The sequence below is a fragment of the Molothrus ater genome, chromosome Z (genome assembly GCF_012460135.2).
Source record: "Molothrus ater isolate BHLD 08-10-18 breed brown headed cowbird chromosome Z, BPBGC_Mater_1.1, whole genome shotgun sequence".
NCBI classification, from domain to species: domain Eukaryota; kingdom Metazoa; phylum Chordata; class Aves; order Passeriformes; family Icteridae; genus Molothrus; species Molothrus ater.
The window spans coordinates 63,929,093-63,948,981 of NC_050511.2; the positions used below are offsets into that span (position 1 = coordinate 63,929,093).

Genomic DNA, 19,889 nt, shown 5'->3' on the forward strand with positions numbered 1-19,889 from the left:
TATATCACAAATGGAGGCACAGGTGCCTGATATTGTCATAAGCCTTACTAGCTGTCAAATACTTCTTAATATTTGGATGAAATAGAGTAAATGCTTTTTTGTTTGTTTGTTTATACCTATTTTTAGAGCTTTAAAACTTTGACTTAAAGACATGCACCTGTGGCATCTTTGCCCAAGTTATTTCAAAGTGCTCCACTTACTTGGTTCTTCTCTTCAGTTGCATAAATGGGGCATTTTAATTGGAAGAGCTTTCTTCTAGTTGTCAGAAAAGCATGTGACAGTGAAAAGCTTGCAGGTCATCTGGAATTGAACAGTGCTTAGGGCAGCTGTAGCATACAAAGGAAAAAGTATTTCAACATCAGTATTTAAAGAGCGGGAAAGATGCATCAATAGAGAGTGTTTGAGACAAAGTTAATCAGTTATTTATTAGTTATTTATTGAAATTAGTTATTTGTTGAAATGGTCCTGCCTAGCTCTGCAGATCATCACGTACAGACACATAATGTAATGCTGGTGGTACATTATACAGACGTTCTTCCCTGACTTTTAGCAATGTACCTGTTAGACTTATTCATTTAGGCAACTTTTTGGTGACAAGTTGTATTATGCAAATTTCTCTTTCACTTTGTATTTTTTTTAATTGAAAAATAAATTTCCATTTACAAGATAAATTTGCCATGTTAAAAAAAAAGTACAAACTATTTTTTTTCCTTCAGGGATTATCTCTTAATATTTGAACTGAGATGTTTTTTATAAAGACTTTCCATTCAGGCTTCCCAAAATGTTAATACTGAGTTCTGATAAGTAATGGATGCATAAGTCACCGAACCAGTAATTTTAGATTCGGTGAGTGGAAATGACAGCATGTGTGACAAACTGAAAATAAGGCAAAAACAGTCTTAAATCTGTAAAGAAAGGAAGGAAAATAATTGTATTAAATATCTTTGTGCCAGCATCATCAAAGCAAAACATCCTGCAAATTTAGGCTCTTTGTAATTGCTTCCTATCCCGCATAATTTTTATTTCTAAAACTGTGGTAAGTTATACTTCCCTTATTCAGATGGAGATTTTATTGTGCTCATCAGTATTTTGTCAATACAGAACCAACCAGCTTTGCTGTTTCCAGCTTCTGCAGGCCTGTCTCTTCTTCCCTGATACTTACCGCACTTTCCACAGGAACTGCCAGCCTTTTTTTTTTGTCTTTCTAAAGAGATGATAATCTGTATGTTTGCAGATCTTCATAACCACACATCTGGAGTTATTCATATAGCACTTTTGGAAACAAATATGTGTATGAATGATCTAAGTGCAGATCATTAAATGTGGTGGAAATGTGCCAAATTTCAGATTTCCTTAGCATGCTGGAAGGATTCCTATGAAAAGATGATAATATTATGTGGATAAACATATGTCACAAGCACTTCAAACAAGATAATTCAGTATTATGGATGTAATCTCTGCTCCTAATTTGCCATAAACCAATTGCAAACTGATGGAGCTTGGAAGAAGCTTTCCATGTGTAGTGGCTATTCCCTAATAGGATTATGCTACTTCTGTCTTTTTCAAAAGCATCTGGTACTGGCTACTATCAGAAATATACTCAGGAACTAGATAAACAAAGAAAGGTGGTGAAAATACAATTTTTTTTGTTTCCGATCAGTTTATGTTACCAGTCTGTATATTTCTGAAGATCACCCACTTCTGAAATATATACGCTTTCTGTAAAATTAAAAGGATTTTTCATTAGGGACGACATTAGTTTTTTGCCCCAGGGAATACATGTAAGTAACTTGCACATTCAGCAGGGAAGTAAGGGCATGACAGTATCAAATCTATTCTGTGCATGTACCCTGAGTGAATTCAGATGACCAAAGTTAGACACTTAAATTCCTCATAGAAATGGGCATCCCCAGTACTCTGCATGACTCCCACCTCTCAGGATTAGAATGCTGAGTCAAAAGCCCCTTAGACTTTTCCATAGACATTGTGCCCACAGTGTAGTTCAAGTTGAGAAGTCCCTCTTCTCTGCAGTATGTGGTGTTGTCAAGATCTGCCTATAGAAAGTGAATGCCCCTTGAGCATGTGAGGTGCACTGCTAATTCCTCACCAAGTAGAGGAATCCATAGTCATGGAGGAGGTGGAGTTCAGATCTTCTTTCTCCTGAGTGTGGAGTACATGCAGCTCCCACAGCCATGAGCTTTGTCATTTTGTGGTCAGACACCCATTCATTGTCTTGCAGCAACTTTCAAGAATGAGCCAAGCTGAGCTCAGCACTGTGGGAACAGCTGTTTACACCCAATGTTGATTACATCCAGTTTAAGGCACTGATAAGAAAACAGACTTCAAGGTAGTTCATCATGCCAGGATTCCAGTTTAGTTACTTAAGTCACTGCTGAATCTGGAGCTCAGCTCAACAGAATCAGCAGTAGTAAACTCTATGTAAAGACTTCAGTATATTACCTTAGCTACAGTAGAAACTACTTTCCAGAATTAATCATTTGAAGTCAGTGTCTGACACTTTGCAGTGGGACCTAGATTTCTACTGTATGTATAAAAGGGATTTAGAAGCAGATACTGGAATTGGCAGGTGTTTAATTAAGCGAGCTGAAAGTTGCTGTATTTTTTAGAAAGCATTTAGTTCTTTATGTGAATTTTATTTATAAATGGATTTATGGCTTATATTTTGTGTGAATTAATAATTTCAAAAATCTCTTAACAATCTCCAAGAGCTCTGAGTACTTGAAGTTGTACAAAGGGTCAAGCTGGCATTTATTTGTGGTCTATTACATTTTTGTTTTCATTTAGCCATATGAACACAATCTCGAGTCTGGCAGTCACTCCTGTTACTGGATAGACCAACATTTTGGTTCAAAATAGAGCAGGCTTCTTAATGCTGTGCCCATTAGGATTTGAGTAACTCCAAGACTGGATGCTCCACAACCTCTCTGGGTAATACTTGTTTTACCACTCTGACAGTAAAAATAAATTTTTCTCATTCAATTTTCTTCTAGTAGCAAGGAGTTCATGGTGAATGTGATATAACTCAGTTGGAAGGGAGGAAGAGTACTTCGAAGGTATCAACCTCTATCTTGAGGTAGATGATGAGTGAGTAGATAATTTAAAGGTTAGGATAAAAGGGCAGACTGGTAAGGGTGACACTTGTGGGTGTGTGCTACAGGATGCCTGGTCAAGAGATGGATGAGGCCTTCTACAGGACAGCTCACATCAGCCTTGATGTCACAGGCCCTGGTTCTTGTGAGGGACTTTAACTACCCTGACATCTTCTGGAGAAGCTACATAGCAAAGCACAAACAATCCAGGAGGTTCCTGGAGAGCACTGGTGACATCTTTCTGTCACAGATGGTGGAGGATCCCACAAGAAATGGGTGTGCTGCATCACCTCACCCAACAAACAGGAAAGGGCTTGTTGGAGGTGTGAAGATTGGGGCCAGCCTGTGAGCAAGTAAGAACTGCAACCATGGGCTTCAGGAGAGCTTATTTTAGCCTCTGTAGGGATGTTGACAGAATCCCATGGGAAGAGGCCCTGCAGGGGAGGTTGATTCAAGGATCACTTCTTCCAAGCTCAAGAACTACGCATCCCAATGTGCAAGAAGTCAGACAAGGGGTCAAGAGACCTGCATGGGTAAAGGAAGAACTCTTGTCATTACTCAAGCATAAGCAGGGAAATAAATACACAGGAGATGGAAGCAGGGTCAGGCCTCTTGGAATTAATATAGAGAGGTTGTCAGACTAAGGAGAGCTGAGACAAGGAAGGCCAAGGCCCATTTGGAATTAAATCTGACTGAGGATATCAAGGAAAACAGATGGGCTTCTTCAAATACATCAGCAACAAAAGGAAAACAAAGGATAATGTGGACCTGTTACTGTAGGAAGGGGGCACTCTGGTGACAGAGGACACAGACAAAGCAGAGTTACTGATCAGTGCCTTTGGACTGATGGTGTTTGCTTTCAAGACCAGCCCTCAGGAATCTCTGACCCAGGAAATCAGGGTAAAGAAATGTTGGAAGGAATATTTTCCCTTGGTCAAAGAGAATTGAGTTATTTAAGGCAAACACCTAGGCAAACTCAAAATCTGCACATCCATGGGCCCTGATATGATGCATCCATGAGTGTCACAGACACGTTTTATGAAAAATCCTTTCCATAGGATTTTTCTCCTGAGAAGCCTCAGAAACAAAATGTAAACAATAATTATCTACTGCTGTGGAATGCAACAGGTTCATCTTTAATTGATCCATGTTGGTTGTTTCTAATTATTGGCCAGTCACAGTCCAGCTGTCTCGGACTGTCTGGTCAATCACAAGATTTTATTATCATTCCATTCTTTTCCATTCTGGGCAAGCCTTCTGATGAAATCCTTTCTTCTATTCTTTTAGTATAGTTTTAATATAATATATACATATTAAAATAATAAATTAGCCTTCTGAAACATGGAGTCAAGATCCTCATCTCTTCCCTCTTCCTGGGACCCCTGTGAACACCACCACACATGAGGGCTGAGAGAGCTAGCAAACACACAATAAGGATCTTGGCCATCAGCTTTGAAAGTTCATGGCAATCTGGAGATTGGTATGAGGACTGGAGAAAAGCAAATGTCACCTGGTCTTCAAAAAGGGCAAGAAAGAGAACCAGAGAACTACTGTCCAGTCAGCCTCCCTTTATCCCTGGGAAAGTGATGGGACACCTTGTTCTGGAGGCCATCTCTATCCACGATGACAATAAGGTGATCAGCAGTAGTCAGCATGGATTCACTGAAGATAAATCATGCCTCATTAAATTAATTGTCTTCTACAGAAGAACAGCTTCCTGAATGGATGAGGGGAGAGCAGTGGATGTTCAACTTCTGCAAGGTTTTCAACACTATCTCTCTCAATATCCTAGTAGACAAACTCAGGGAATATGGACTGGGTTAGTGGGTAGTAAGGTGGATAGAGAATTGGCTGAATGGCAGATCCCAGAGGGTCATAATCAGTGGCACAGGGTCGGGTTGGAGGTCTCTAGGTAGCAGTGTCTCTCAGGGTTCAATACTGGTGCAGGGTTTTTTTAAGTTATTCATCAATGTCTTCAATGAAGGGACAGATGCCTCCTCTGCAAGTTCACTGATTGAGCTGGGAGGAATGGCTGACACCCAAGTTCTGTGCATCCCTTCAGAGGGTCCTCAACAGGCAGGAGAGATGGGCAGAGAGGAACCTTCTGACATTCAGCAAGGGCAAATGCAGGATCCTGCACCTGGGGAGAAACCACTCCATGCACCAGCACAGGCTGGGGCTGACCTGCTGGAGAGCTGCTCTGTGGAAAAGGACCTGGGGATCCTGGTGGACAAGTTGTCCCTGAGCCAGCAGTGTCTCCGTGTGGCCAGGAAGGCCAGTGGTGTCCTGGGGTGCTTCAGGAAGAGCACTGCCAGCAGCTCAAGGGAGGTGATCCTGCCCCTCTGCTCGGCCCTGCTGAGGCTCATCTGGAGTGCTGTGTCCAGTTCTGAGCTCCTCAGCACAACCGGGACATGGAGCTCTGGGAAAGGGTCCAGGGGAGGGGTACAAAGATGGTTAAGGGACCAAAGCATCTCTCTCATGAGGAAAGGCTGAGGGAGCTGGGCCTGTTCAGCCTCAAGAAGAGAGAACTGAGAGGGGCCTTATCAATGTAAGTATCCGCACAGAGGATGCCAAGAGGATGGAGCCAGGCTCTTCTTGGTGGAGCTGAGCAGTAGGGCAAGGGGCAGAAACTGATGCACAGGAAGTTCCATGAGAACATAAAGGAATAACTTGTGTAGGTGATCATGCACTGGAACACATTGCCCAGGGAGGCTTATGGAATCTTCCTCACAGGAGATATTCAGGAACCATCTGGACACAATCCTGTGCCATGTACTCTGTGATGACCCAGCTTGAGCTGGAAGGTTGGATCAGATGACCCAGAGTGGTCCCTTCCAACCTGACCCATCTTGCGATTCTGTGAATAATAGAAACTATGAGCGCTGCTTATACGAGGATGATATAAGGGAGACCTACTGTTTGCTTGACAGAAATTAGTATGTTTCATTAGGGAAGCAACTGTTTTGGTAAGTAACTTAGTTACTTATTTAAAAGTCATTGGTCATTTGGTGAGCTGCATGAGCTGATTTAATATCCTTTTATGTATGATTTCTGTTATCAAATGAAGAAACTACCAGCAGGAATCTAGTTTTCTTAACACAACTGTGCCAGATTTTTGGCAAGAAAAATTTGATGTTTTTTCCCTTACCTCACTAAATATTCTGTTGCTTGTGTCTGGCATTAAGTGATCAGATTCTGGTACAATGCATACAAAGATCTATTTATTCAAGGCTGCTCCCATGTGATCGTTCTAACAAGTTTTTTTTTGTTCTGCTCATGTTACATGTTTAACTCTCAGTTTGGTATTTTTTTTCAGGGTTTGAAAAACCAGGCCCGGGTTAAACTGAACATAGTTAGATGTCCTCCAGTAACCACAGTCTTGATCAGAAGACCAGACCTCAGATATCAGCTGGGCTTCAGTGTGCAGAATGGGATCGTAAGTACCTTCCACTGTTTCTGATCAAGCTTTAACACACATGAAACTTCCTCTCCATTTGTGGTTAAGTTTCAGTGTGAGAAGAGGGAAGCTGCTATTTTCTCCCTTACAGCGAGCAGGATTTTACATTTGTCAAGTCTGAGATATAAAAGTTGTGTTAATAAGAGGTTTTGTCTTTGACTCCACTTACTTCACAAATTTACAGTCAGACAGAGGAATAAAAAAGTTGTTTCAGCTTAAAAAACCAAAAATGTGTGGAAGAGTCTGCTTTCAGCATGCATCATATATGTCTTTAGCCAAGCCATTGCATGATCTCAAAAGAAAAAGCCTGTTCTTGATCCTTTTTGTTGTAAGGCATCTGCCTAATGAACATTATTAAATTGAGGTCCTTCCTACACTCAAATTTCCAAACCAAAAGACATGTAATGTACAACACAAACAGCCTTTTCTGACAGTTTGTTCTGCTCTTGGAAGAGAATATCCATTAGCTACTCATCACTAACAAATTTTGCTTTGGAGTCAGTGATAGATTGCATCTTAGAATTTGCTGTTGCAAGTCTGCACTTAAATGTTGATTCATATATTGCAGGCAAAAAACAGGTAGTCAAAAGTTTCTGTTCCTTATCCAGCCCATGATAAATTTGTGCTCTCCCTTGCAGATCTGTAGCCTTATGAGAGGAGGCATTGCAGAGCGAGGAGGTGTGCGTGTTGGCCATCGGATCATTGAAATCAATGGGCAGAGCGTTGTAGCAACACCCCATGAGAAAATTGTTCACATCCTCTCAAATGCTGTTGGTGAGGTAAGAACCAGCAATGTGTCTAGGCGGTATAGCAGAGTTCATTGCTGTTACCAGTAACAACCAGTGGAAACCAGTAATGAGCAGTGTCCTTCAAGGCACTGTACTGGGACCAGCACTCTATCTGTCATGTCTTTCATCAGTGACATGGACAGTGGGATTGAGGTGCACTCTCAGCAAGTTTGAAGGTAACATCATGATCAGTGATGCTTAAGGAAAGGGATGCCATTAGAGGGACCTGAACAGGCTAGAAAAGTGGCCCATGTAACCTTTGTGAAGTTCAGCAAGGCCAAGTGCAGGGTCCTGCCTCTGGGTCTGGGCAATCTCCTACATCAAAAGAAACTAAGGGCCTAAAGGGATTGGGAACAGTCCTGAAGAGAGGAACTTGGTGGAAGGAAAGTTGGACATGAGCCAGGAATGAACACTTGAAACCCAAAAGACAAACTGTATCCTGGGCTGCATCAAAAACAGTGTGGCCAACAGGGAGGTGATTTTCCCTTCTGTATTCTGCTCTTGTGAGACCCCACCTGGAGTCCTCTGTGCAGTTCTGGGGCCTTCAGCATAAACAAATGAACCTGCTTGAGCAGATACAGATGCAGGCCCTGAAAAGGGCCAGAGAGCTGGAGCACCTCCGCCTGTGAGAAAAGGCTGAGAGGGGTTTCGTTGTTCAGCCTGGAGAAGAGAAGGCTCCAGGGAGACCTGACAGCAGCCTTTCAATGTGTAAAGGGGGCTTCTAAGAAAAATGGAGAGAGGCTTTTACCAGGGTCTCCAGTGCAGAACAAAAGGCAATGGTTTTAAACTGAAAGAGAGTAGATTTTTAGATCAGGCATAGGAAGAAATCCTTCACTATGAGGTTGGTGAGCCATTAGAACAGATTGCCTGGAGAAGCTGTTAATGCCTCATCCCTGGAAGTGTTCAAGGCCAGGTTGCATAGGGCTCTAAGCAACCTGTTCTAGTGAAAACTGTTGATACCTGCAACAGGGCAGTTTGGACTAGATGATTTTGAAAACCCTTCCAACTCAAACTGTGTTGGAATTCTGTTCTACCTCTGTTGCCCCATTGCTAATCAAATCTAAAAAGCTGAACTGAGAGCAAGCCTGTGCACCTTTTCTTTCATTATTTGCCCCATACTTCTATGCTTTAGAAGAACCATACCTTGAAAATATGACATGTGGACAATTTTAGATGGTTCATCAATACTAAACATATTGTTTCATAAAATCATCACCTGCAATACTTTAATAAGGGTATGAAAACTCTCAAGTTTTACCCTTTTTCCTGCCTTGTATGACCTTATCTGGGTCCTTCACGTGAGGTATGCATGTTTAGAAACATGGATTAATTTGGCTTATTTCCTCTAGATCCATATGAAGACTATGCCAGCTGCCATGTACAGACTGTTGACTGCACAAGAGCAACCAGTTTACATCTGAAGCTGACACCTCATCGTCACAGTGTGCATGGAAGATTATTTTTTCCTCATTAGTGCTTGTCTCTCTAGTGCTGCATTTCTGTGTCTGCAAAGACATTTCTTTCTCTCTCCCCCCATCACAGACACAGATACACTGTTGCTATCTCCTTCATCCCTTTTCCCTCTTCTTCCCACCATTTTGGTAAGGGGCAAAATATACCTGTGGAACTATTTTGGTTGCATCTTTTTACAAGTGACACTTCATACAGCTCCACATACAAAACAGGAGAATAACAGCAGCATAGTTTACAGCAGTATTCACAGATGGCTCTATTTCATGCTACATAATCAGTTTTATTTCTGTGGCTGTAATTTTACAAACTGAGTAAATTAAATGTTGCTGAATGAAAAATTACCAAATAGATAGAAGTATAGGGTAAAAGGTGTTCCCCTTGGATATCCTGCCTGTGACTTTGGTTCTCTTGCCCTGTTTTCTCACAGGTTCCAAGCTCAGTACTAAAGGTTTGTGTCTGTGGGGAAAGTAGAATACCAAAAGGATTATTTTGCCCTCAGGAAAAATTGCCTGCTTATGAAGATTCAGTAAATGCTGCTGTTGTAAAATGAATTGTCCAAATACACACCTTTTAATTCCCCTCTGTCATCTGTTCTTCATGATAGTAGGACTCCAAAAGATACTCCATAAGTTCCTGAAGCATGTTATTCTTGCATTACTTACACTAAGAAATTTGGGAGGCATTTTTTACAGCTGCCTCCCTCTCTCTGCCCCCAGGTTTCTATCTCCTAGTTTTCTTCAGCTTTGTGTTTTATAGTCCCTTCCTGATTTTAGAGGTTAAAGAAGTGGGGGGGAGAATCTTTAAATAACCACAAGAAAAATATTGAGGGGATCTGCTGAATAGCTACACTTTTCTAGGCTCTTAATTCCGATTTTGGTGCACATAGCCATGTGTGCCAGTGTATATAGACATTTTTAAAATTGTGCTTCCTATTTATGAAGTTTGAATATAAGAGATCTGCAGACTATTCTAAGTAATTTTGTTCTCTGAGCCAGTTTTAACATATATTTTTGTCCAAAGACCTGTCTAATCTTATTGACTTCCTATTTAGTTCATGATATGTAGGTAACAGTTGAAAGGATGAGGCAGGAATAAACTTATTTATTTTCTTATATAATTTAGCTTGTGATTTTTTCCCATATATATGGCACTTAAAAGAGATATGTGTGTACTATATGCACTTGTATGAAGATGATTAACTGTAGGGATGTATGAAATCTTGTATTTGATTAGCCTCTAAGTTGCATGCTAGAGACAAAATGGGAAAAAGGGGCTGGGTTGGGTCCTTTGGTTTCTTTAAGAGGGTTCAAAATAAAAAGAAGCAGTGTCTTTTCTTCCTAGTGAGAGAATTCTACATTCTCTGTAGTTACTTTTTTTCAGGACTGTATACTGGTGTTTATACTGAAGTTGAACCATGCGTTTAGTCCAGGCTAGTATGTTGATTTCTTTTAAACAAACAGTTTGTGCTGTGTTTTGCTGTGATGGAAAGGCTCAGTGAGATGAAAACAAGAGCAGACAACACACAGCCACACGCCACTTCTGCTTTGCAAATGCGGTGTTGTTCATAGTCACTTGTGTCTCACTTGTTGTGACGTGAGCTGTGCAATGTAAGCGTTGCTTGCAGTCCAGTGATGATCCTAGACATTGCTATGGGGATTCATGGAAGTGGTGTGTGCACGTGCACTTGTTGCAAACACTGCTGAGAACCACTGAGCACTCTTGTCATGGGTCCGTTTTTTGGCTTTCTAAAGTCATGGATAACCATGGCCTGATCAGAGTTAGAGGATGAACTGTATTTCTGTGGGAAGCAGATATTTAAGGGACATAACAAAGTGGTGCATAAACTGTTGTAGTAAGGGGATATGTTTTAGTGTTGAGATTAATGTACAATGACTTGATTTTACTTGCATTTATTGTTGTTATATAATTTAATCCAAGGCTCCAGAATAGCAGATTGCACAAGAGAATGGTATTAGTATTCCAGGTTAGTACTTAACTCTGCTGCCTCACTGATGCAACAAGATAATTAATGGCTTGTGAGTATATTGTTTTAACTGTAGACATCTGGTTTATGGTAATTTGAACCTTTTTTCTAGAACTTTCCATATATAGAGTAATAAATGTAAATATGGTATATAACCATGTACAATTTAGAAGATTCTATACAGTGCAGCCTTTCCATAAATTGCCTGAGGAAACGTAGTGAACTCTTGAAGACACAGTTATCATGCTTCTGGTTCTGCTATGTGTATGCCCTCCACTTCACTTGTTTTTGTGGTTCTGTCTAGCCCATGTGGTGAAGTCTTTAGCTCACTTCACAGGGAAATGATGAAAATCTGAACATGCAAATGTGTTAAGAGAAGAAACTACTGTTTCTTTGGAAATCTTGCAGCTGGGGGGTTGTGAAGTTACTGTTCATCCTAAATAGGTGCTTAAAATTAAGCAAATGAATGCTTGCAGGACCAGAGCTTAGCAAAAAAAAATCTCATTTTTTCAGTTACAGTATGTGCATAAAATTTCTTAACTGAGAGGTCCATAGTGTGTGCACACTTCGGAGAGCAGTCTAGTAAACAATCCCATTTTACTCTGTAAACAGAGTTTCAAGAAAATGGAACTCAAATGGGAAAGCTGGCTGTTCTCTAGACTGTTGCAGCGGTTTGATAGATCAGATATGGGGATTTTTAACAGATGTAAAGGAACATTCCTTCAAAGGTTTACATTCCTTCTTCAGTGACAGACCTGAATTCTTTTTCTTTCATCCTTGCTGCTTCGTACAGTCTAATTAACTCTTCAGTGTTTACATTAAGGATGAAACATCCCTTGTTTTTTTTATTTTTGAGAAGTTTCACATTTGTTTTGAATCTTGTTTGAGTCTCAGTTTGGATTTCCAGGTTTGCTAGTTTTCCTTCTTTTCTAAAAGAAATGTATTTCTCAAGACAGCAACATGGTTGAGATCTCTTGTATATATTTAGCGCAGTACCTAGACTATGAAGTTGTACTATTGTTCTGTAAAGAGGATGAATAGAAATTATTGTAAAGCGTTGGGAAAAGCATAGTATTGTATTTGTAACAATATTGTTCTTTGTAAACATTTAATGATCTCTATATAAAAATATAAATATATATATATAAATATATGTGAGCCTGGAATGTTGATATTGCACATCTACTGAATGTAATTACTCTGATGTTTTCTGCCACAGGTCTCTGACCTCTCTAATGAAGCTGTGCTGGTTTGACTTGGGGGAGAGACAGAGGGGAGAAGAGTGGGCTTTTTGCTTTGGATGGGATAGGGTGAGGGGTTTCTGGCCAGTTATTTTGTTGTGATGTATTTACTGTGCTACATTCCTTTATTTAACAGAGCGCTAATGTCTGTAAGATTTGCAACAATAAACTACAAAACAAAAATACCTCAGACAAGGCTGAGAATTTGCTCATACTGACCTAGAGGCTGACTTGCCAGTGCTGAATGCATGCATAATTGGAAGGTGTCTGAACTTCTTTTTTGCCACTTAGTCTGGAGTAATTCTTATCTATGTTTCTGCAGGCATGAAGCAATGCTGTTACCTTTATTTTTAAAACAGCATTCTTTTCAGGCATTACATGACACTAGTGCTCCTAAACAAAGGTGATTCCTAATCTACTGTGATTGTGACAGAAATATTATTTATTTGACTGAATAACTTTAAGTAGGATTTTTTTCATAATTTTGATAAAAATTCCTCACACTTAGATTAGTTTCTGAAATCACTGTTTTCCTTTAAATGTCATTAGCATGATTTATTATTAACCACCTAACACCATTTCAATAAATAAAAGTAGAATTCTGATATGTCTGTCCCTAGAATTACTCCTGGAAGTCCTCTGCTAAGGTTAATTTTTTTAAAAATATATAATCATAAAATAAAGATATAAGATTTTATGAAAAATATTATTATATTTGAAAGTCAACAAAAAAAGGTCATCCAGGGACTGTTGCTTCTGGTGAGGCTTCATAGAATTTTATGTGCGTCATAGATTCTCAAGAGTACTTTGAAAGCACAAAAATGACAATACACACCACAGCTGATTCAGAAGAAAACTAAACATGGGCATTCAGCCACTTAGTGGCTGTTCATAACATGAAACACAAATACCATCAACATAAGAGAATTAAGTATTTCACCGTAGTTGCTTAAATGACAGACGGAAGAAATTGCGAAGTCCCTGGCCAAGGGCGCAGTAGACAGGCTGAGCTTCTGTTCTGCATTCCCCTGTGTACCACCCTCCATCCTCCTATTTACTCTTTCCATTATCTGTACATACCAATTTCTGTGTTACAATTTTTTCTGCATTTTTGTGGATAAACATAAGCCCTAACTTTAGCAGTACAGACAAAAATTTCAGCAGATTTGCTGTATACACAGGGGATGTGTTTCTTGCCCCCTCCTTCAGTATTTTTAATGGTTGGGATCCACACAGAGGACAAGCAGACCCCACCCACCCCAGTTCCAGCACCCTGTAGAGTGCTGCAGGCTGAAGAGGTGATGCTGGTGACCTGCGTGGACTGACAGTGTCAGTGTCGAGGATGGGACTGTAATTTAAATAAATGTTCCGTGCAGAAGCATATGGAACAATCCTGACCTAAAATCATGGTACATGAAGAGTTTGTGATCCATGTGCCTCTTAACCTGAGTAGGGCCAGGCCTGTGCTGTGCTTTGTCCTGCTCCTACAGATGGACCTCCAGGGATGTCCCTTGGCCACAGAATAAATTTAGATGGTTTATTTTAAGAAGGGAGCCTGCAGGCAGCCCCAGTGGTACTCAAAATGTAAATACCACCCAGCAGTACATGTGTCCCTGCCTTCGTCTAGATGTGCAGCAGTAAGGTCCCATGTGAACAGCCCTTTTGTTTGTAGAAGTGATGAGTAGAGTTGTTTTCTAAGAAAATTTTTAATTATGTCAGATGATCTGAATATGGGGTAAAATGGTCGGATCTGCATAACTTGGTGCCCTGCCTGATGCTGCACAATCTGGGGTTCCCAGCACCTAAAGGAATATAAAATTAGCTATACTAGCTTCTTTGTTCATAGCACCTACTGTAACAAACAGTATTTTAAATGAAACTACCCAGAGAGTGCCTTTCTTCCCAGGACAGGAACAAGCCATCATCACCTGTTGCAAAACACCTGTGCTTTTGGGTTTGGATGTTGTTCCATCATTAAGACAAAAATAATGTTCTGCCATTAAGAGAGAAGTTCATTGAGCCAAAAGAGCACTTTTTCAAGACAGATTTTATTTTTAGTACAGTTTGCACATCAACAGCCTTCCTTTATAAAGAATAATTTTAGAATTCTGTTCAGCATTTTTTACTAACTTAGTTCATATCTGAAGGTCTCCATTTTATGACAGGAGATTTTAATTTAAACCAAAATGCCAAAAATTTGTGAAGTTCTTCAATACTGCTTTTGACAGCTCCTTCCACAAGGATGATGTATCATCATACCCCACAACTACACATTACCAAACTTCACAGAGATGCAGGGCACCAATGTATCACAAACAGATGAGCTGCAGCTGAGAGCCCAGTAAAGGTCAGCTTTCAAATCTCCTCTTTGCTCTTTGTAGAATGATCTTCCCCCTTTGGAGTCTGTGCACAAAGTATTAAAAAAGAAGGTGATAATTGACAAACCCATCCACCCACTTGCCAGAAGATTATTTTCCTCTGCAGTATGTGTATGTCTGACAGAAGTGCTCTGCTGAGGAATAACCAAAAGGCCAGCTCAAAGCACAGTTTCTCTGACAACACCAATAACACTGTGAGGCCGTTCATGTTCTGCTCTTTGGATTCTCCTCTCTGCTAGCTGTTCTCCCTCTGTGGTGAAAGTACTCAGGTCACCACAGCTCTCCAGGTACAGCAATCCAGGGTGCAATCTAGAAGGCAACACATGGACTCTCAATGATGTGGCTTGCTGGGCAGGTGTTGTCATCACCTTTAAAAATAAAAGAGAAGTTTAAATCAGCTTTGTTTTCTTTTTTGGTTCTTGTTCTGTTAGAATAGTTTTTTACCCAACTAGGAAGAAGCTAGTTGTAGTGTTGTCTGTTATGTTTAAAGAATAATTTAAAAAGCTATAAAACCCCTAGCATTTCCCAAGGAGGCATGGGAAAAGGGAGTCCTACTTGGGAAAAGGAGTGGGGTGATTTTTAATTTTGTTGTTGCTTGTGGGGTTTTTGTTAGGTTGGTTTAGTTTCCCCCTCAAAAGGGGGAAACTAAAGGTGCATAGGAATTCTCTCACTCCAACCTATGGCATGTCTGGTATTGTTATAGAAGGAATCTAAATGTTGCTTCCTTGCAGAAGCCACTGAACTGTAATAACCTTCAGGCCTGTGTGATAAGTTAAGTTCTAAGGAGCCTTTTTCCCTCCTGTTTCTGTCATATTTGTCAAGGCTTTTGCTGCCTGAAGGCTGCAGTGGGAAATCCCACTTTATCTGCAGAGCCTAAATGACACTGATGTGTTTTGCATGAGAACCAAAACCAGCTGTCATAGCAAATCACTTGTGCTATGCATGAATCAATTTATCTACCTAAATGGTCTGTAAGTTACCAAAACATTTGTTTGATGAAGTCTGCAGTGTCTGAAACTTCTGGATATTCACTCTATTAATGTAAGCACAAATTTTCTATTTTCTGCTTTTCTTTAGTACTAGGTCTTATTTTTATCCTGAGAGCCCATCACAAAAAAGTTGCTTCTAGTGGATTGACATAAAAATTTCCTTGTCATCCTCCATTCCTTCTGGTTTGCAATAGCAAATGCTTATTTATAACTTCTCCCTCTCTTCTGCCACACTCAGTATAAAATGCTGTTATGTTATTTACAGTTCATGATTCCTCAATAGAAGACTGACTCATTTTTCAAATACACACATACTCTGGCTTCTAGGTGATAGAGCAGAAAATGTCACAGCCTCTCACACACTCCCTACGTGGAACTGAAGTGCTGAAGGAAGCCAGTTTGGTTCAAGAACTCCGACAGATTGGCAAATGGAAACCTATACTTCCGAACCAGGGGCAACATCTATCAGTACAAGTAATAAAACTACCTGCTCAAGGAAAGTGGCACTGGTAACAGCTTCTGCCATATGTTTCTCATCTGATTTTAAAACAGACTTGATATTTTCCACCAAGTCATGTATGTCTGGGCTCATGCTGCAGGACTGCTCAAGGATCCACGCCACACGCCGTTTAGTGTCCATGTAAGAGTTATAGTCTATCAGAGACTGGGGTCTTCCCCTCGAGGCTCTGGCTCTTGAGCTCTTCCGCAAGGTGACAGCGTTCAGTGGATTCACATCATTGAGTGTTGCAGTTTGACAGCTGAGCACTGTCCCTGAAGACAAAAAACCAAGTAAACAATCTGCATAGTTGATAGTATTCCCAGAGATTCCCCTCCTCATTCAATAAGGATGCAGTGCATGGTTTAACCTTGTACAACTTGACAGTCTGGCATGGTCAGGGTGGCTTGGAAGGCTCACTCTATCAGATTTACACAAAATGCCTGTAAAATAGTCATACGTAGCTATGACTGAGTGCATATTACATGTCACAGTGTCTGGAGGGACTCTTCCCCTTTGGAAAGCACTTTGTCATTTTGTGTACATTTGGTTCCTTTCTCGTTTCTCATCTGAAGAGACCTGAAATGCCTGTTGAGTGTTAATGTAAACATAAAGGTATAAGGCTTTTATGATGTCTCCTAAACTCTTTATAACTTTTAGTTATTAGCAGTCAAGAGGACAAATTGTACCTGAAAATCACTACCTGCCAAGGTGGAAGCTAGTAATACTACAAATTAGAAATTCAATGAAAAAAACCCAAAACAACTTAACCCACACCAAAACATTCAAAATTACCTTGCAAGGACTAAACAAAGGGCAATACAGAATCAATTTTGCTGCCTTTGGTCAAAAATTCACTGCCTTTGGTATAAACAAGTTACCAAATTTTGACCCCATTAAAAGGAATAAAAAAACAAAAAAGAAAAACAAAACCACACCTACAGATTATTCAAGAAGCACTTTAATGTTGGCTTCAGACCAAAAACTGTTAGGAGGAGACGCAAGACTTCCCAGCAAGAAGAGCGCTACCTCGAAGCAAATTCCCCTGTTGCAGTGAGTTCCTATTCTGTAGCACTGGTGACTAACTCAGATCTAACTGCTGAACAGACCTAACCTCAGGAACACCAAGCCTAAAGCTTCCAAATGCTCCTGACATGGGGTCTCTGTACAGTGGAAGCACTCCACTTTCACAGCTATGAATAGGTTCTGTGTCATGTAACTACTGCTTCAGCAGCAGATTCTCTGGGCTGCCGTGGTGGAAGTTGATAGGAGGACAAGAAAAAACACATGATACAGCACAGCCATGAAAACATTCCACAAAAACAAGTGTAATCCAGACAACATGCTCCCAATATCCAAAATAAATGGCTGTTACTAATATGCCCCATTGGCACTTAAAATACATTTTGAGTGCTGGTATGTATCAGCAGCTACTGTTGAGATTCCAAAATCCTCTCGTAAAAACTGCAAGACGCCTGACAGGTGCGTTTTTCAAGATTGTCAGCAGTATCACTGACTGTGTAGTCACATGAGCAGTTTTCCCACAGCAACAGAATTAGATCACTGACACCAAAGCAATTTCATCAACTTTCCACCATGGGTTGTGTTGAGTTTCTGAGGGATTTTTTTGACAATATGAGGCTTGATAAAAGGGGAGCAAAATTTATGGGCTAATACCAAATCCCCAAGCCAGTTATGGTTTATTACTCACAATGACAACTGCACTTGTAAGACTTGAGATGTCACTGCACTGAGGAATCCTGTGTCCTCTCTCTCCTCATTTTCCACTACCCCTCCCTCATACCCAGACCCTGTTCCTAGATATGAAAACCTGAAGAGCAGCAAGATGAGGAGTTAGGTGGAGAAGGTTTGGCAAAGCACAAGAGTATTGTTATGTAGGTGCCCTTTGGGAAAAAGCAGCTGATTTCTGCAGGTACGAGGTTCGATGTACCAAACTTCTGAAAAGTTCTTTCAAAGAACCATTACACAATCACTGACAGACAAAACAGAGCCACCTTGAAGCAGCTGGCAGTGCAGGAGCCCAGGATCACTTTTAGAACATTTCCACAAGGGATTGAAGGCTCTTCTGTTCCTTCCTGCAGGCACACAGCTTGCATTTGAAGGGGAAAGGCTCACTCTGCTGGAAGGCTCCTGAATTTCTTCAGCTGAATAATCAGAAACAGAAAAGCAGAAGTAATCAAAATAAAGCTAATCTGTGGAAGCCATTATTAGAGACTGTTTTTTTTCCCCATCTGTAATGGGGAAATCTGTAAATCTGTAATGACAGAGGTCATAAAGGTCTAGAGGAGCATGTATGTGTGCACAGACCCACACTTACTGAACAGTAACATTGGTCTAAACCTTGTTTAAATGTTTGCAAAAACCTGTTCAGCCTTATGCAACTGGAGTACTGAAAGACTACAGTCTGGTACACCCTAGTACAAAAATCACCTTAAACTACCTGATCAGAGAGAAGGGAACCACAGCTTTATTGGCAAAAAACTAAATCTCACAGAGCCCCAAATCCTCGGGCTTATAGGCAGTTGTACCAAGATATGACAGCATACAGTTAGAGAGGTCAGTCATCTTTTGCAATTAAGTATCTTGTAAATCAGTGACCAGTCCCTAAAAAGGAATTAAAATCTTTACTTAATTATTTTCCTGCATTCTTGTGACATGCTATTTCCTTCCCACTCCTTTCCTTAGAGTGAAACTATATGCTGCAATTTAATGAACAGGACAGGATGCAGCTATGTACATTTCTCACTAAGCTTGGTTCTGTATCTCCATCTAGTGGCACCTGGCATATTACAAAAAACAATTTTATTGATCATTCAGGAGTTTAAAAATTTGTAGTTGGCTGCCCTTAACTGGATGCCAGGTACCCACCACAGCCACACCCCTCTGCAGCTGGACAGGGGAGGAAAAACATAATGAAAGGCTCATGACTTGAAATAAGGACAGGAAGAGATCATTTATCAATTACTATCATGGGCAAAACAGATTCAGCTCGTGGGTATTGGCTGATTTTACCCAAAAACGAGCAGAATAATGAGACGTAAAAGAGATCTTAAAAACACCTTTCCTATCCCTCCCTTGGGCTTCTTCTGCCCTGCAACAGTGCAGGGAATGTGGGTTATGGTCAGTTCATGGCAAGTTTCTGCTGCTGCTCAGGGAGAGGGGTCCTTCCTCTGCTCCAGCGTGGGGTCCCTCCCACAGGAGACAGTTCTCCAGGAACTTTTCCATCTTGAGTCCATTCCACAGGCAGCAGTTCTACATAAAATGCTGCAGTGTGGTCACTCTTCCATGGGGTCACTCCTGTTCCAGCGTGGGTCCCCCAAAGGGTGGGTACCAAGTCCTACCCGGAAACCTGCTCCAGCATGGGCTCCTTTCTCCAGTGGTCTGCAGGTCCCTGCCAGGAGCCTGTTCTGGCTCCACAGCCTTCTTGCACACACCAGCCTGCTCCAGGGGGGTTCTCCATGACCTGCAGGTGGCTCTCTGCATCCCTGTGAACCTCCAGGGCTGCAGGGGCACAGCTGCCTCTCCATGGGCTGCACCATGGGCTGCAGGGGAATCTCTGCTCCAGCACCTGGATCATCTCCTGCTCCTCCTTCTCCACTGGCCCTGGCATTTGCAGGACTGTTTGTCTCACATATTCTCACTTCACTCTTCTCTGACCACCAATACATCTGCGAAGTAACTTATTTTCCCTTCTTAAATGTGCTGTCACAGAGGTGTTACCATGATTTCTAACTGGTCCAGCCTTCTCCAGCAGCAGGTCCATCTTTGGAGCTCTACCAGGCATAGAGGAAGCTTCAAACCTTCCAGCAGCTTCCTTGCCACTACCAAAAATTGGTCATGCAAACCCAGTACAAAATCAAATTCATGTAAATAGTCTTTTATTCAGAACACAGCAAAAATCTGTGGTGTCACTCTTAACAGGTAAGCAGCAGTGGCAGGAGCATCAAGAAAA

The 19,889-nt window shown here is 41.0% G+C and overlaps 2 protein-coding genes across 3 annotated transcripts in view; one reads left to right on the forward strand and one right to left on the reverse strand.

Moving 5' to 3' along the window:
• Positions 1-12,660, forward strand: part of APBA1 (amyloid beta precursor protein binding family A member 1) — an 82,708-nt gene extending 70,048 nt beyond the window's left edge. For both annotated transcript variants that reach the window (XM_054517821.1, XM_036402726.1), the window contains exons 11-13: positions 6,427-6,546; positions 7,206-7,346; positions 8,705-12,660. In XM_054517821.1, coding sequence (XP_054373796.1) covers positions 6,427-6,546; positions 7,206-7,346; positions 8,705-8,776 — 333 coding nt within the window. In that variant the 3' untranslated portion in view covers positions 8,777-12,660. The remainder of the gene's footprint in view (positions 1-6,426; positions 6,547-7,205; positions 7,347-8,704) is intronic.
• A 1,422-nt stretch (positions 12,661-14,082) lies between these two features.
• Positions 14,083-19,889, reverse strand: part of ENTREP1 (endosomal transmembrane epsin interactor 1) — a 28,055-nt gene continuing 22,248 nt past the window's right edge. The window contains exons 9-11 of the mRNA XM_054517792.1: positions 17,932-18,081; positions 15,908-16,191; positions 14,083-14,799 (exon numbers count right to left, since the gene is read on the reverse strand). Coding sequence (XP_054373767.1) covers positions 14,590-14,799; positions 15,908-16,191; positions 17,932-18,081 — 644 coding nt within the window. The 3' untranslated portion in view covers positions 14,083-14,589. The remainder of the gene's footprint in view (positions 14,800-15,907; positions 16,192-17,931; positions 18,082-19,889) is intronic.